Source organism: Exophiala aquamarina, assembly GCF_000709125.1.
Source record: "Exophiala aquamarina CBS 119918 chromosome Unknown aczIA-supercont1.9, whole genome shotgun sequence".
Classification (NCBI taxonomy): Eukaryota; Fungi; Ascomycota; class Eurotiomycetes; order Chaetothyriales; family Herpotrichiellaceae; genus Exophiala; species Exophiala aquamarina.
Window position 1 is genome coordinate 323,471 of NW_013550579.1, and position 18,361 is coordinate 341,831.

At 51.6% G+C, this 18,361-nt stretch overlaps 3 protein-coding genes across 3 annotated transcripts; 1 reads left to right on the plus strand and 2 right to left on the minus strand.

Moving 5' to 3' along the window:
* Positions 1 to 759: 759 nt before the first annotated feature.
* Positions 760 to 1,095, minus strand: A1O9_09098 (uncharacterized protein; the record flags this gene model as incomplete). The annotated part of the gene is made up of 1 exon (XM_013401792.1): positions 760 to 1,095. One exon carries the CDS (start codon positions 1,093 to 1,095, stop codon positions 760 to 762), a length of 336 nt encoding a protein of 111 aa, XP_013257246.1.
* Positions 1,096 to 3,185: 2,090 nt separating this feature from the next.
* Positions 3,186 to 9,786, minus strand: A1O9_09099 (uncharacterized protein; the record flags this gene model as incomplete). The annotated part of the gene is made up of 2 exons (XM_013401793.1): positions 3,186 to 9,450; positions 9,509 to 9,786. 2 exons carry the CDS (start codon positions 9,784 to 9,786, stop codon positions 3,186 to 3,188), a joined length of 6,543 nt encoding a protein of 2,180 aa, XP_013257247.1.
* A 6,710-nt stretch (positions 9,787 to 16,496) lies between these two features.
* A1O9_09100 (uncharacterized protein) lies at positions 16,497 to 18,107 on the plus strand (the record flags this gene model as incomplete). Its single annotated transcript, XM_013401794.1, has 2 exons — positions 16,497 to 17,468; positions 17,499 to 18,107. The coding sequence occupies 2 exons, from the start codon at positions 16,497 to 16,499 to the stop codon at positions 18,105 to 18,107; spliced, it is 1,581 nt and encodes a 526-aa protein (XP_013257248.1).
* Positions 18,108 to 18,361: the final 254 nt, after the last annotated feature.

An 18,361-nucleotide genomic window follows, 5' to 3' on the forward strand; every position in this document is an offset into this window, starting at 1 on the left:
AGCCGTCGTAGACTTGCAATGCTCAGACCGGCAGACGTTTCTGTTGGCTGAATGGTAGATTCGACGAGTGCCTGGCGCACCTGTACCGAATCCTCGAGAACAACGGGATCGTACCGAGGGTGCGATATTGCGACGATCGTCAAGAAGCTAGCAATTCGACAAGGATGGGCGAATCCCTAGTCCCTATCTGTACCGAACCGCGCTGCTCAGGGCAATCCGGTGCGAAGTGCTGTCTCCTCTGCGGTGTCCTTCGATATAGTTCTTTGTGTGGATACAACAAGGCCATATAGTAGTCTGTTGACCACCCGATACCTCCGAAGTCTGATAATCAGCCCAGAAAGAAAAGCATCTATAAATCTCAAACTCAGTTCCAGGTTCTGGCCCCGACAGCGATAATAATGAGTAGATTAAACAATGGTCCATAGCGAAGAGAAGTGAACATATCGGGTTGCACTTCTGCGAATTTTCTGCTCTAGATGATCAGACAGAATCGTGTGGCTCGGTCGAGGCGCATGAAAATCTGTCGAGCCGCGAACTAGGTAGATTGTTCGACTCGGCTCGCCCTTCTCATGCCCACCTGAAGCCATGAAGTAGAGTGTCGTATAGCCGCCATTTTGTACAATATCCTTTCCTTCACTATGCAAATGTACCTTACGCCTGCAATGCTCGCTAATATGTCCTCTTGTCCCAAACGCCGTGACCCTCCCAAACGCCATGCCCATCGTCTTGTGATCGAACACAAGGTTTATGCACCTGAACTCAGTCGCTCTCCGGCATGTTCATGTACGCATCAATGGCCGCCGAAAAAGCCGCAAAGCCAGCACAGCCGAATGCCGCCGCCTGCGGCCCAGCGGGATAGCCTAGAATGCCACCCGTTATGCAACCTGCTGCGACTGAGTTGGTCAGGTCCGACTTGGCCCTGAATCCTTCTATTGCGCACTCCACGCCGCTATACAGCAGCCCGATCTTGCCGAAGTTCTTAGCCGAGGAGAAGGACTTGGATCCCATGTCTTTTAGACCTTGTCGCAGCTGCTGCCGTACGGGGAGGGAGGTGATCTGTTGTCCTTGTGGGGAGAGAGGAGTGTCATATGCCATACTGGACATAAAAAGGCCAAATGCCCCCCCTAGAGCAAAGCCCATGCCTGTGGGGCACGAGAACAATGTTAGCCACGACTTGCCAGCAGACGCAAATTCGAGACAGGAGACGACAAGGGACTCAAAACACACCTCCAGCCATTATAGATTTGACAACGCAGGATTCCATTCCTTTTTGCATCTGTCATAAGTCTTCATGTCAGTCTCGTCGAATGCGACCACAAGCGCAACAAAAAGACTAGAGCGTAGGGTCGGTCATACAATCTTCACATATTGCTGTTCCTGTTCACTCAAGCCCGCATTTCCTCCGCCACCTGGCGGACCGTAGACTCCGGAAAACGACATGCCTGCGCTGGGAGAGTGTCAAAGAGAAGGTGGAAACCAAAAATTGGATGTATTAGCAGCAGAAGGCGACTGCGCGACAAGGGGAAAAAAAGTTACGATGGCCTCGAAAGGATTGGGGAAACGGAACCCGGGATTTTGCGGCGGAGAGCAGGTGGTCCCCGATTGGCTTGACCCGGTGTCACGTGGAACAGCACGAGGCTGGCGGTTGGTCAGGCTGTGCATTTAGATTGTTATCACGTAGTAAGAGGTATACCTGTAATTTTAGAACTAGACCACCGACAGCCTAGATCTGGGACATAAAGTCGCTAGGTCCTGGAGCTACGACGTAAAGGCATCACATACTGAGCTCGTCGCTCAACGACGCGGACTCGGGAACATCCAACCTCCGGCGCAGTGCTGAAACAGGAGTGACGAGGCGAAACCGATAAGAAGTATTTGGCACTGCTTCGATTGTTCCAGACCTGGCCCTTTTGTAAAACCTGTGCGCGTCAACATATAAGTTAAATTCCAATAGTTCCTGGACGTTCTTAAGGCTGGTGTAAGAAGGAAGCTGTGACGGGAGGTAGTCAAATCCCTCGAGGTTAAATTTTGACTGATGAGTACGCAACGTAAACATACCTCGCTATTCTTGATAAGAGTAGACAGAGCGTGGAAGATCAAATTTGTACTGATGAGCGGTTTACATCTTATGTATGTACCATGACGTTCCGGATGGAGGAAGCATGTTTGTCACTGGGGATCAAGTCTGAACATCCTAAGTACTTACTTAAGAGTCGGGGAGGCACCTGTCAAAAACACAGGACTCACTCCTCGCGGGTCTGACGAACAAGTTTATCAGACGTAAGACCAAAGCTGATACCTGGTTGGAGATTGTTACGGATTACTGAGTCGGCATCCCAAAGCCAAGTTTCCCTTCAGCTGCAGGTTAAGCTGCTCGGCTCACCCATAGGATCGATCGTATCTTATGTGAACCCCGGAACTAAGGCCGTGAATTGACTTCGCCCTAGAATCCAGACTGAGACATGCATGAATGACCATGTTCCCAGTACTACGAGTACCACTCAGCGTGCTATTTTTGCCTGTTACTTTGTAAGCCGTCGTTGATCATCCTCCGTACTACGGACTCCAAGACTAGCACGTGTTAATGGAAGTCCAGGTTACTCACAAAAAGGACCTTGTCTGTTGATACCTGATGTCACAGATCAGAGGTTTCATAGACGTCAAGTCAGTGGGTGTTCGTGAGAATTGGTTTCAGTAAAATTAATGATTCAGGATACAGCGTAGGTAAATGAAGCTATCAATAACACTGATAGGGTTTTCGATCGAAAGGGCCCAAAAGATGGCGGGACCCTGCTGGCCTTCAGCAGCCCCATCCTGACTTCCACATGTGTCCAACGCCTGGTAAAAACAAGCCCAAAAAGGCAATCTTGATAAGGAGCTCTTCAAAGTAAGCATCCAGACGAACCCATAAATTCCAAACGCTTCTGGAAATGCCCGGCCAAAACGCTACCGAAGTCCCAATATGTACCATTTTATCACAGGGGGGTTGTAACTCGATCGTTAACCAGAAACAAAATCTATATCCATCTGGCGGTTCCCATATACTCTATCAGGTATCTGTGCGTGAAAAGCTTGTGACTTGCTGTTCAAGTCCCAAGGTCTTGTCTACAACAGAGCCTCACGAATATATGCTCCCACACCCTTAGCCTGGAAATAGATGTTAGTCCGTGTCATGTTAAAACTTTTCATAAAGATATAAAACTTACCACTGGAGGCTTCATCATTGTGAAGTGGTTGCCGATGACAGTGACCATCTTGCACACTTCCGGGCTCAAAAGCCTGTCCCATCCGTTTGGACCGAAGTCGGTTCGGTTCTCCAAGAGCCACTTCATGCTCTTGGGATCATCAGCCTGTGGTGGTGGTCTTGGGTCACCTGGCTTGCCGCAAACACCGTCCGTGGCCCAAATGAGCAGAGTTGGTGGCGGCTTGAAGTCGTGCATGGTCTTTTGTTCTGGCTTATAAGCAGTCAAGGCTTTGATGCTGTACTCGAAATGAGGGAGTAGCCAGTTGGGCGTCTTGCCGGTACCGGTTCCCAGCAAGCCGATCTCGTCGAAGAAGTGATGTAGACGTGCTGGTAGAGGCTCGAGTCTGATAGGGCAAGGCGAGTCAATCAACACCAACTTCTCGACCGTGAAGTTCTTGTCGGGATGTAGCTTAGCAAGATCACTTAATTGTCGGGTGACTTCGTAGGCAACAACACCACCTGCCGACCAACCACCGAGAATATATGGTCCCACAGGTTGACGTCGCATCACTTCTTCCATATACAACTTGGAGACACCTTCAATGCCACAAGTGTAGCTTGTTGGGTCCTTCATGAAAGGACAGTTGAGGCCATAGACTGCAAGGTTCTTGCTGTCAATTGCTGGGATGGAAACATATGATGTTGCGGACCCTGAGCCGTCTGGGAAGAGGAACAAGTTCTTTGTGGCCGTCTTTGGGTTTCCCTGAAGCAGGACTGAAGTCGCAGGGGGCATCTGAACAACCACTTCAACGACCGGAGCCGCAGGAGTGATCTGGGTGTTCACTTGGAATGTATGGCTGCCTGCTGGAGGTGCCGGAGCTGGTGCGTTGGCAGAAACTTTTGGTGCTGCTGGGGGAGGTGCGGCAGCTGCAGGTTTGTCCAAACCCAAAGCCTTGCGGAGATGACCAAGCGATGGGTTATCTGCCAGAATAGTAGGGTCAAGATCGATCTCATGCTCCTCACGAAGTTTGCCCAAGACAGTCAGTGCCATCAACGAATCCATGCCCAGATTGCTGAGATCAGTGGTTTCGGTGATCTCCTCGAGCTCCATTTCCATTTCCTGAGCAATGACGACGCGGATGGTCTCGATCATATCACCACCTGGTGCCTGGGCGACAGCTTCCACCGCAACAGATCTACCTTCGAATTGCTTCGCGGGGAAATCTTCAGCCTCAGGGGTGGTTATACCAGATTCGGCGGTGTCTTCGTCACTCTCAGAGCCCGAATCGGTGGACTCGACTGAGCTAGCATCGCCGGCACCTGCGCCATCTGGTGCTGAGATACCACTGAGATACTTGCGAAGAGCACCGACTGAGGAGTAATCGGTGAAGAGTGTGCTCTCAACCTCCAAGTCTAGATCCTCACGGAACTTGCCAGATATTGTCAAAGACATCAAACTGTCAACACCCATATCGGCCCATTGGATGTCGTCGTTCAATTCAGCTTGCTCGACATCAATCTCCTTAGCGATTATATCGAAGGCACGTACGGCAATACCTCCTGAAGCCGGTTTAGGGGCTGCAGGAGCCTTGACCTTGGGGGCTTTAGGGGCCTTCTTCGCCTTCACTTTGGGAGCAGGTGCAGCAACCGGGATAGAGACCTGAACTGGAGCGCGCGAAACAGGGCTCGGTGCGGCGACTGCCGAGGCAGCGGGAGCCTTCGCGGGAGCGGCTCCATCCTTGGGCTTGGGCATCATGACATCCATCAACTTGCGAGGGATACATTGGAAACGAATGGCGCCGCCAACGCCAACCACTTCCTTTGTTTCGTTGTCGAAGACGTACACGTCACCGGACCTCATCTTACTGCCAGCAACTGGTTGCATCTTCACGTAGGCGTAGTATTGCTTGTCGTATTTGAGGGGCTCCAAGAAGCGCAAGCTGGACCAGCCATGAGAGATGTAGCACTCATCCCGAGGGTTGACGGTTGCATTGACTGTGAAGCCAGAAAGATGGCATGCACTATCGATCAGGTAGGGGCTGAAGTAGAAATCGCCGTCGTTGGCAGTAGCCTTGAATTTGATACTGCTTGCGGCTTCGAACTCAGAACCATCAAACACCACGCTCTGCATTCCGCGGTAGATCTCAGAGTAGTCAACGAGAGCGCCGAACAGTTTGTATGCCATCTTGTTGCTAACCTTGTCAGCTTCGCCATTCTCAACTTTGTGCTTAAGTAGATCGATGCGAGATTGGACAAGGTAAGCCGTCTTGGCCCACTCCTCCTTCCAGACGGCAGGATCTTCGAATCTGATGATACACTTGGCATGGACGACGTCCTTCTTGCCATTGAATGAGGTAACCTGGAAATCAGCCTTGCCAGCGTCAAGATCAATCTTGATGGAGGAGGAGAACGTTTGGCTCTCGGGCTGATTGATATTCTTCAGGAGAAGAGGGGCGGGGTTATCCATAGTGCCGATGTTGATGGCAACCTTCTGACCGGGTCTCAATGTTTCCACACCATAATTGATCAGCGTGTACGCAATGTCAGCGTACAGGGTAGAGGGGCAAAGACCACTACCGTTAACTAAATGGCCAGCAATGACCGGGAAGAGCTTAGGGTGCGCAAAGTCAGACTCTGCAACAATTGAGATCGTGTTACCCTTGACCTGCTCAGAGACGATGCCCTGGACAGCAGTAGACAGATACTTCCTTGTCTTAGCCGGACCGGATGGAGCGGCAGCGACGGCAGTAGGTGCGATGGCCTTGGGGTAGTCCCCTTTGTACAAAAGCCAGTCTCCGGTGTATTGAAGCCAGTAATTCTTGGCATCGTAGGCATAGAATGGAAGATCGTTCAAAACTCGCATGTCCTCGTTCTCCTTGTGGAATGCATCCCAGTTCAATGCCTTTCCAGCGGTGTAGAGGCCAGCCATTGAGGTGGAAATGATCTTCCATGGATCTTCATCACGGCGCATGGTGGGAAGAGTTGGTGCTGACAAGCAAGACTTGATCATGCTTGCGCAGAGAGGATGGCCACCTACTTCAAGCCACAGCGAAGTGTCGCTAATTGTGGCGGTAGACATACCGGCGGAAAGACCACCTACGAAGTCAACAGTCTTGCGGCAATGTCGGCTGAGGTAGAAAGCATCAAAGACTCCACCAACACTGACAACATCACTCAACAATGGAGAAATGACTGGCACTCTAGGTGCGTGGAATTTGACAGACGATGCAAGCTTCTCAAATTCAGAAAGGATTGGATCAACCTGAGAAGAGTGGAAGGCGAATGGCAACTTGAGCTTGGTGCACTTCTGACCAGCATCGGCCAGCTTCTGTGCGACAACATCAATGTCGCCCATCGTTCCAGAAAGAACAGTATCGGAAACCCCATTGATGCATGCGATCTCGATCTTCCCATGGCTGTTGGCAATGACGTCCTGCAATCCAGCGACTGGAGAGCGAACGGCCAACATAGCATGGGTGCCGGCGGTGCACTTTTGCTCCAGGAGTTGTGCCCGCTTGCCAACCAAGTAGATGGTGTCAGCAACTGACAAGACACCCGCGGCCTGAAGAGCGGCGTATTCACCCAAAGAGTGACCAATGACCACACTGGGAGCGATACCCCAGGTAGCCCATAGACGTGTGAGAGCAATTTGGATACAGCACATACCGAGCTGAACAACGGTGGGAGGAAGGTGCTGCACTTCAACTGAGCCATCAATCAAGGGCAAGATGGAAGGAAGTCCCTGGCGAAGTGCGATCTCATTGAACTCCTCGATATCGCCACGGAATTGCTTGGAAGTCTCGAACAGCTTCTTGCCCATGGCAGTATACTGCGAGCCCTGGCCGGTGAATGCCATGGCAATTTGAGCAGTGGCAAGAGGAATGGGGTTGTGAGTCTGGTCCTCGAGTGCCTTCAATGAGGCCTGCACCTGAGCAATGGATTGAACCGGGAAGGCGGCTCTGTAGTTGTAATGCGCACGACGAGCAGTGAGAGTGTAGGCCAAATCAGTGAGGCCTACGTTCGGGTTGTTATTCAGGTAGTCCTGGTATTTCTGGATCGTCTTCTTGAACGCTCCGAGAGATTTGGCAGAGACAGTCACCACTTGGGTGGATCGAGGATCGGTGGAAGGCTCCTTGGGAACCTCGGGTCCGTCCTGCAACAGCATAGCTGTGTTACCACCAGCAGCACTAAAGTTGTTGATGAACACAACACGCTTGCCACCTGCTGGTCGGGGAAATGGCGTTGTTTGGAATGCAATGTTGACATTGCGCTCTTTCAGATCAGGAGCGAAGTTCTTGTTGATCTGCTTCTTGATACCAGTGTGCGGCGGGATCTTGCTCTTCTGAAGCATGAGGATGATCTTGATCAGAGCACACACACCCGACACAGCCTCACCGTGACCAATGTTAGACTTCACAGCGCCTACATATAGTGGTTGGTCAGGACGTCTGCGAGGGTTGCGTGGAGCGAAGACTGATGACACCGACTCCATTTCAATGCCATCACCAGCCTGGGTGCCAGTGCCGTGCATTTCAACATAGTTTACATCGTTGCAATGAACGTTGCACTCCTTCAATACCTTGTCGAACAAGAATGATTGGTTCTCCGCGCAGGGATGAGTGATTGAGACAGCCTCAGCGGAGTGGTTGGTCCCAATACCACGGATAACTCCCAAAATTGGGTCACGGTCGGCGACAGCATCTTCCATACGCTTCATGATGACAGAGCAAACACCATCACCACGGCAGTAGCCATCTGCATCGTTGTCCCAAGTCTTGCAAGATCCTGTTCGGGAGAGGAAATGGCCTCTGCTAAGACCGGAGAAAATGTCGGAGTTGGTCAGGACGTTTGCACCGCCAGTGAAGGCAGTGTCACATTCTCCTGCACGCAGAGAAGTGATAGCTACGTTGATTGCGGCAAAACTTGAAGAACAAGCAGTATCCACTGAGAAACTGGGGCCGCTGAACTTGAAGAAATAGTTGATCCGACCAGGTCCAAAGGCTCGCACGCCACCGGAAATGAAATATGTATCAATATCCTGCGCGGCGTTGACCTCACGCCAATCATCGGAGGTCTGACCATAAAATGTTCCAATCCTGTCGTGTTTGGTGGAAGGTGTTCGACCAGGGACGATACCCGCCATTTCCATGGCTTCATAGCCCGTGGTCAACATGAGACGCTGCATAGGATCTGTCTGCGCAGCCTCTCGAGGGGACATGTTGAAGAACCTGGCATCGAAGAGGCCGGGGTTCTCAATGAAGTTGCCAAATGGCGTGTGGGAAGTGTTCTTCTTCTTCGATGTAGGATCTGTGTGTGAATCCACCGGGAACCTGTCCGGAGGAACGGGTCTGTGGACGTCCAAGCCCTTCTCCATCAGCTGCCAGAAAAGCTCGTTATCGGCAGCATCAGGGAATCGGCCGGAGTAACCAACAATGGCAATATCAGCCTCTCGTTTAGAATGTTGGGTTCCAGCTGGTGCGATGGTGGTCCAGTGTGACTGATCCTCGAGTGTAACTTTGGGGGTTGAAGCTTTCAACGCAGACACGACACTGCTCGCCAAATTGGTCGGGCCAACAGCAAAGACTTTGGCCTCCTCGGCCTTACCAGAGGCTGTGTACTTGAGAACCTTATCCCATCGGAAGGGTTCAATGACGATCTCCCGGAGAGCTTCTTGCAAAAGCTCATATCCGTTCTTGCCAGTGAAGGGTTTGCCAGTCACGCTGGAGCAGACGGGAAATCTTGCTGGAGAATTTTCGAAGATGACTTTTGTTTGTGGCCGCAGAATCTTGTCCAAATCCGATTGTGAGTGGAGATGAGACGCATGGTAAGGAGCGAAGATTTGGACTGGAACGTTCTTCGCGGTGCGGAAGAATTCAGACTCTTCGAACGCACTCGCTTTGGTGGAAGGCGGACCACTGATGGTGACCGAGGTGGCTGAAGAGGCACTGATCCATAGCTTGTTGGTCGGCGAGGTTACCTTTTGTTTGTGGAACGCATCGAGTGCAGCTTGCGCTGACTTCTCATCTGAAGCAACAATGGTTGACCACGACTGTGCCTTCTGTTCGCCCTCAATTTGTTGTGCTACTCTTCCCACGTGTGCACCCGCCCTGAACGCAATCCGGACACCTTCGACGGCCAAGGGAATAAGGGCAGTCAGCGAATCAGCCGAGGCAACAGCGGTAGCAGCAATCAGACCGGTGCATAGACCGACGAGTCGTGCATCTGTATTAGGTTGAATGTATGCGGGTGTTCTCTCTTCGAAAGCACTGTTATTTTGGTCAGTTTTCTAAGCTCCGAATTCAGGGGCTGCCCTCCTGAACATACCCGATGAAATGAGTGAATTGTGCAATGGAAACCAGAGCACTCTCGATTGCGGGGTCTTTGCCCTCGCCTCTAAAATAACGATCGACTAATTCTTGAATTGTGTTGAAATTAGGAACTGCCTTCGAAGGATGTGTACGGTATTTGTTTTCTGATCTGACGGCTTCACCAGTTCTCTCGAGGAAGCTTTGTAGTAATACATCGTCCTTCCGGGAGAAGACTTTGGTGAAGAACGACCGCAGGTCAGCGGTTTGGTCGCCGAAGACGTAGACCTCCTCCATGATGCCGGTGAAATGTCGACGAGCTTCAACGAGCGTTGCTTAACGAGAAAAAAACACGGGAAAAACGGGGTGGTCAGCTATCATATAGGAGAACGGGAACCTCGACCAAGGCCAGTTCAAAATAGATTGGTGACCAGTAGCAAAGGCCGCGCCCCCTGGTGGGTCGGGTGGGCATGCACGAGATCTGCGTTGGAAATCAAGAGCATGGCCAGAGGTGCCAGCGGCCAAAACTGGAGAGGCTGTTCTGTTCGTGCCCGTGGACCTCGAGTCTTGCGGTCATGAAAGGGCTCCACCAGGGCATTGATGGGCTCCCTAGTCCTAGTCAGCACTTGTTCGGCGCCCGAAGCAGCAAGTGGGGATGGGTGATCCAGATGAGACATGGCCAACTCGTCAGGTTAGTGGTAATCTTACACCGCCATACGCAGTACCCAAGATGTGTCTCGTCTTGTTTCTTGCTGCTGTACTCCGTATGAGTGCCTCGCTTATGCCAGCCCTAAACAGCCTCTGCTGGTAGGTGTCACGCCGTCCACGGGCGGATTGGCTGATCTGAGCTCTTACTGGATCCCGATGAGGCAGGGGCTTGGAGACTTGAAGGAGGGCTTGAGTTGCCGCACGCTCAGCCGCACATGGGCAGGGCAAATAGTTGTAGTACGATTAGGGGACGACTAAGGATGGTAATGCCGGGGAGCCCATGAGTTTCTCTCTGGTCCAGACAAAGAGATACGAGTTGAGCACAGCATACAATAGTAGTTGCAGGCCACGCAGGTTACGGGCGATCCGTGAAGCAATGGGTTGTGCAGGCCACAGAGATTGAGCCCGAGTTTGGGTTTTGCGTGTGAAGCTGGGATGTACCTGCCGGAAGTTCGTAGCCAGTGCACCTGGCAGGCTGGCACCCTCCAACGCGTACATTTTTGCCGCCAGCCCGAATGCGGATGTCAACAGCCACATCACATTTTACTTTATCAGTGGTAGCTACCGAGTACGAGGTGTACGAGTAGAGGCGTGACTACGGAGTACTGGGTGCCTTGTTATCTTGTTCGTATAGGCGTAGAACCTCGCCTACAGGATTTCTCTAGGTCCCTGTGGCTTCTAGTCCTAACACCATGCACCCTCAGCCAGTTGAATTATCAAACATCAACATATTGACGCAACATCCATCACCACAGCAGCGACCACGCACCATGCTCTGTCAACGCGAGTCTCGTTTCTCTTGAGTCTGTGCGTCCAAGGTCAGAGTTGTGGTCCAACCGATGCGATGATTTCCTTCGTCATTAAACCCTTGTCTGGATCACTTGAACTTCCAAAGGACATCTCAACAGCACGGAGGGTATTAGGCCTGTGCCAGTCTGCTGTGCAACGATGAGGATGATGATGATGATGATGAAATATCCATCCTACTAATCCATCCAGTCTCACGAAGTGACTGTGCTGGTAATCTTGTACGGAGAAGTACTCTGTACTTGGATGTCGCTCTATTTCTGCGACCTGTACACTATCTTACCGCATGTAATGACAAGCCCGTCACGGTGTGACAATACAAACAGGGGTCCAAGCTGTTGCCCTGGTGCCCCTGTCGGCTCGGCTGAGGCTGAAAAGCTCCTTCAGTGGCGGCAAGGAGATTGGAGGAGACCTCTGACAAACAAACCTGGGGTCCGTTGTCTCCCCCAAAGATGACTGCATCTCGCACCGCAACTTGAGGCTTGTGTTCGGTCTTCACCTGCTTTGTACTGTTTCGTTTTTGCTGCCACCGAGATAATAATGTTCGGAGATTCCAAGCGGGCAAGGGCCATAATCAGCGCCCCTCAGCACGTCCGCTGCCTGGAATTCCCGAGCATTGAGATATCCAGGCCGTCCAGCTCAAGGGGACCACGTATCACTGTATCAGCCGATGGATACTTCGTCACTCATAGTGGACTTTTTGCCCTCGAGCAACATGTGCCAGTCCCGCATCATCAAGGAGGCGGATGCGCTTCAAGTGGATTGGTCGTGATCATTTTGGGTCTCCGGGAGTTGAGGACTTGATACGACCCGGGCACCCATTTCTGATGCAATTTCACCAGCAGCGTGGTGGTAGGCGGAGTTTACGACAAATGAAAGGTCATCAATGTCCCCTTGAATGGTGCTGGAAAGGGGGCAGGGTCGCATGGGTTTGAAGTTTGTGCCAACGCCGCAGGGATGGGTCAAACATGCTTCATGTTGACCCAGGCTTGACTTCCGCCTAGCGTGCTCGCTACTCCAGTAACGGTCTAGTCATCCGTGGTTCTGTCACTAAATTTGGGTGCAAAACTGTGCGACCTTTCCTCCTTGAGCTTAGCATAAAGTCCAACCCTTTCGTCCGCCGCAAGGTCGATATCTCCACTCGTGCTACTAGGTACACCCGCAACCGAAATGACACCAACAGGACGACGAAGCACGAGTAGGAGTGTGAGAAAGATTCCACACTGTCTTCCATTCCATCAGAATCGCACCGCTGGTCCGCCCAGTGCTGTGGCTCAGGCATGCACATACTACGGAGTACTTGTCCGAGTCATACAGATCATGGTGGGCCATAGATTACAATCAATGGACTCGGGGTCTCCAGCGGTAATTGAAGTCAGAGGCTACAGCACATGGTGGAACAAAAATCCCGCGACTTTACACATCCAGCCCCCATGCGGAAAATTTTGGGATTTGTCGAGCCATTAGTCTAATTTCATGATCCAAGATAACGATCTGTATCTCCCATGTACGATATGCCCCTCTTGCGGTGTTGAATAGGGGTTTCATTTTGGCCACTGGCTCCTTAGACAACCCAGGACGGGGGCGTAGCCTGAAATTGTATGTTCCACTGCTTCAAGCTCTAGATAGTTTGCAATGTCCTCTACAATTTTGCCCACGGAGCATTTTCGACAAGAGATTCAGGGGTGGGTCTATCCAAGCTCTTTCGCATTTCAGAGTTATCGACATCGGCAAGTTGCGTCGCCTGGTCATTGCCGGAACAAGGTCGACAGGGTGTTTGGCGCCATACTTGCAGGGGAGAACCCATGATAGCCTACCTGTAGTCCTAGTCCCCCTCAGAAGGATGACCTAGAAGAAGGCTAAAGAGCCTCCCAGATATCCACCCACCGAGCAAAGCGGTTAGTCACCCTCAGCCTTGAAGAGACCTGTCAAAAAGACTCGAGTGGCTCAGACTATTGTCGGCTAAGGCGCTTTTAAGTGCGGAAACGACGATAAGTCGTGGGTTTGATTCATAACCAGAGCAAGACTGCAGACATTTTACCAACCATCTAATCGATAAGACCTTTCATGTTCACCAGATTAGGTGGCGTCCGCCTTGCATGATAGGATGCGCAGTTGGTATTGGCTTTCTCCTTTTCTGGGGACATGAAAGCTCCCTCCAACCGAGATGATGCAAGGGTGACATTATCAACATCTTGAATCTGAACCAAGCTACGGAGTACCCGCATGGAGTCATGTTTAGGGCTGAATGGAGCATTCAGTGCGAATGCCCCCTGCTCGGGCCTTGCTAAATCGCCGAGCATATCCTGTAGTCTCCTTTGGTGAGACTTTTGAGTGGAGATCTTGTGAAGGTTCAGACATTACAAGTACTAATGTGGTTTGGGACAATAGGGTGATATCCCTATATCTCCTCGCTTAACGCGGGTTTAACGGCAGTGGCAGGATGGTCGTTCTTGAAGCGTTCTTGGTTCAATAAAATTGATATCCGAACTAGTAATCAGACTTCCTATCCTGGCAAAAGTCCGCGCTTCGTGCGGCATTCCAAAAAAGACACTATCAGCTTACCGCAGCCATCAAAAACTCTTCAAGCAGCGTGAAGTGACTGTGGCCGCGCCTGGTTTCCTTCAGTAATACGGGGTGCCACCGACGACTCATTCCTTGCCTTTCCGTGGTGATCTACCTAGCCCCGGCCCTAACTCTCACGAGGCTGCGGCTTACAACCCAAGAATGCGGCGACAGCTGGGATACGTCCGCAAGGCGGCCGCGTTAAGAACACAACCCTCCTCTACTACTATTGTCAGCTACAACGCAGATCAACGCAGTCCCATAGGAAGCCTCATGAATCCTGAGCACGTACGGAGTTCTATCCCACTGCATGTTAAACAGGGTTAAGACATGTCGCTTGATATTCAACATCATGGGACTTCTACTGACCACTTTGTAGACGAGGCACTTCTGGGATAAATGTTTTGAAGTCCCGTGATGTCGACCATCGAAGCGAAATAGCCAGCCATGTGCGCTGGCTGCTTCGATAACATGATCGAGTTCTTGATGATTGGAGATGATCTCTTGCTGATACACTAGGGCTTACAAGAAACTGCTTTATATATCCAGGGCCAGGTTCAGGAACTGAGTAACAGTACGGAGTAGATTTCCTTGAGGATATTGCTGCTCCGACAAGAGTGTCTGTTCCAAAGTAAGTATAGCCATTGTCAGGATTCGAACTTACCGCTTCAATTGGTTTCACATCAAGCAGAAGCTGTTGTCATGGAAGAGATGCTTCCATGTCGCGGCCGGCCATGCTTGGTCGATTTGTGGCCCTGAAGCTAGCGGTGAACCGAGAACGACACATACAATACCACAGCCCGAATCGAATGATGCAAATGGACAATCCTGCTTTGCTAAGTATAGCTTACTTTGCTTAGGAGGCGACCCATTGAATTTTGCAGATAGATGTGGGACCTGTCCTGCCTGGATATTCCCAGAGAATCGGTCCAGAGCCCGGACGCTGGAGCAGCAACAGATGAGCTTGAGTCGGCACTGCACGCCGCAAGAGTCCATCACCACATCAATAACGATATACTAGACGAGGTCAAGATGCTCTCACAGAGGCAAGATCAAAAGAGTGGGGGCCTACCGATCACCAATGGGCAAGCTCCTCAGCAAGTATCAGGATATCAACTGCAGGACTCGTTCCCTCAAGACGCTTAGCTAGGGTTCCAAAAGGCAGGAACCGACCTGGGTTGGAAACTTCGGGGCCTGTTGTACTGGAATCAAGAGGTAACTCCGCGATCCAGGGCCAAAGCGTGATGCATCCGCTACTGGCTGTGCTTCCAGTACAAACATACAAATGTTACGGTCGGACAATCCAATGTTGTACATCTGCAGTGGAACCTTGTCCTCCCAGACCTGGACATGAATGGGAATAGGCCGTCGCAAATGAATATGTATCCATGGGTGAAGGCAAGAACTCCTTGGACAATACTTGATGTAAACTCGTACAAGCACCATGATAGCTAGGTTGACCCCATAATACCTAGGCTGAAATCAAGATTTCATCGGCGATCTCATCCAGGATTGGTCCGTCATATGTGCGTCGTGACTTGTGCATCATGTTTGTGGGGCTTTGTTCCTGGAATAGATATGACTGCTTTCTGGTAGTTGGTCATGAAGCTCCAAAACAGAGGGCAAACAGTGTGTGTATGGTGTTTTGCCATTTATCACTCGTTCGAGATGTCTCGAGTGGTAATGCAAGGTCTCGAGCCTGACTCGGTTCCTGGCAAGCACGTGAAAGGTGCTGATTCATACGGCGTTCTCACGTGAACTGAACTGGCTTCGCGTTAGGTGGCAGTTAGAGTGCTCACGCGCGCCCACGCGTGTCTGCACCCCCTGACTGCAAACCCCCCCTTTTACCCTTGCCCCCCAGTCCCCCGAAGCGCGCCCAAGATAGAAGCAATTATTCAGCCACGCCCCGCCTCGGAGGGTCAGCCTTGGCAGTCAGAGTCAGGCTGTGGTCTCTTTTTTTGGACTGTTTGGCTGTGGTTAATTTACGAGCTTGTTGGCAGCTTCGCCTCTGAAGGCTGAAAGAGAGTCTCATTTTTCTTTTACGAGTTTCTGGTTCAGTTCACGCTGGCCAGGGTTTCTGACACACGACAGGACAGGCAGATTCCCGCTCCTCTCCTCCTGTCCAAATCTCGCCCTCTGCTCTCCCGTGCTCCTCACTCCATCTTTTGCCTTTTGCCGACGACGAGTACCCGTATGCTCTCGTTCTACACCACCCGGAGCCTAGCTCGAGTAGTCAGTAGTCACTCTCCTCGTCACTCTCCCGTTTTACGTCTTGGTCTTGGCCTGGTGTGTCTTTCGGGCTCCATCCGCCTTTTCCTTTCGCAATCCCTTCTTCCATTTCAAGGTGGCCGTGGCTTTGGTTTATTCCGCCACGTTTCAAGCCCACCGTTTTTAGCAATTCAGCTTACTCGGCTGCCAGTCTACCAGGCTACCACCCTCAGCGTCCCATTAATTATTCGTCCCGGTGTCTAGTATCTAGAAGACCCCAAAGCCTGTTTGTTCCAACCACACTGATCCGACTAGTAACCACGACTTTCCTGATTTACCTGGCCCCGTCCCTCCTGTCCCTCCTGTCCCTCCTATCCCTCTTTTACCTCTTCTCCCTATCTGTCTCTCTTTTTCTCTCCACTTTACCATCCAACTGAATATCCCGCGTTGACGTGTTGACACTTGACCGGGGAGCCACTCTTTCACACCCACCATTTACATTCGCCTTCACCTACACCTCAGCATTTGAAAATCCGTCCCTAAACTGGACTGCTAGTCCTTCTACCACAATTTACGGACATAGCACTGCATCGACGCCGATCCCACGACCCTCTCTTTTACCAACTTCCTATCTTTCAGACTTTTCACTCGGCGACGCGCGACCCAATACGGCCGACTTGTAGAGCTGAGCCGAGCCATTTGATTTTACATTTTTCGAAATGACACTGCTACAGAAGAGCCCACCTGCAGGCCATCCCAATGGCTCAGCGTCTCTTCAGACTGCGGTGCCTTACGAACACCTGCCACAGTCCACGCAGCAGCCCGTGCCAGTAACCTCTGCCGTGGTTGGCAGTTCATTCAATGAGCTTCCATCGACAAACCCCTTCTCTCCAAATTTCAGCCCTCGTCCAGCACCATCTCCTGCCGGGCAACATGCTTCTGCTGCCCAGCTCTTCTCACCTGTGTCGCCTATCAATGACCCTCGCCTGATCGGGCGCGTGTCGCAACCGCATCTGCATTCCACAGAGCCTCAGCGCCCAAACGGCAACAAGAAAAATGTCAACCTGCAACGACTGAACGGGAAGCCCTATCCTAGCGCCGACCATGCAGACAAAGGCCCAAAACACGTGAAAGTTGCAAAGGATATGTTTGACGGTGCCCTTCCACCAGTTTACAAACGACAGGCTTCCGATCCGACCAGACCTGGTGATGTTGCACTGGCCATGTCGAACGCTCGTGAATGTCTCTCATGTGGCAAGAAATGCGCTGAGGGCGGCAGCTGCACCCATTGTGGAAAGCGCAAGTCCAGTGAACCAGGTGACAGGGACGCAAATGGTTCTGGTCACAGTCGCACAGTCTCTACAGGAGTCAACTCGGAGAGATCTATTGCATCCTCGAGCACTGCCGTACAATCATCATCATCGGCCGCAGGCACTCAGCCCTCCTGCACGAAATGTGGCAGACACCGACGGCCAGGCTCGCTGGACGCTCCCAATGTGCCGGCGACCAACCCGGCCCAGCCTGGCGTCAGATTCCAACAAGCTGGCTTGTCTATTCAACCCAACTCCGCTGGCCATCACAACCCGGTTTACCCTCAGATTGATATAATCCCACCCTCGGCCACCACTTATCGCCGAACCAATACGGTCCCCTCTCCTTTCACTCCATACGGCGAGGAATCACCTCTCGTTGTGGTCTCCCAGCCCCCCTCCGAAGCTCAGTCTCCGCCGAGGAAGACCGAATCAAGGGGTTTCCGCAATAACTCCATCGTCCGCTCACTTTCTCGCCGCTTGAGCAGGAAGGAAAAGGAAAAGGACAAGTCATCAGCACCACTTCCTAGTCAACAACTGGCCACGTCTCAAAACCAGACTAGTGAGCAAAGCGCAGGAAGACTCATCAACATGATCAGCAGCGCAATGCAAGACCCCTCCGCTGGCCGTGATCAGCAATATGCCAAGGTTGCTGTAGAGGAGCCAGACCGTCCTGGAACTCCGTTCTCATTTGTCGGCGAGAGAGACGAAAGCGACACGTTCGACAAGAAAGACGACCGTGACAAAGGAGGCAATGGAGAATACTTCCCCAACCAAGAGGACAGGTTGGATGTCATTCCTCGACCAAAGTCCGCCGACCCACACCATGGCCGACACCTTGCCCCCGAGGATGCCGAGAGACCCCAAATCACCAGATTCAAGAGTTTGAGGGTTGGCGTCAACAGGGTCAACCAAAGTATCAGTCGAAGCCAGAGCTTGAAGAGAATCGGAAGCGTCAAGCAAGCTCATCATGCTTGGTATGTCGACGGTTCAGATGAGAACTCTGTGCCTGTCTTCTAAAAAGAACAAGTCTGGGCAACGCCATCTAACACTATAATCGGAGATACGGAGACGGACTTGGAAGCTGATGGATGATGAGACGCCCAGGAATTTTGGCGCAATTGGCATTGGCATTGAGTGATGATTTATCAAAGACTTAGTTTGGTCCTTTCGTTTCTTATTCGTTATATGATACCATTTTGATTTGCTGGGGGGTTAGTATGTACTTCCTATTGAGTTCTTGGCTTGCAATGCAAGGTGGATAACGAGGAGGG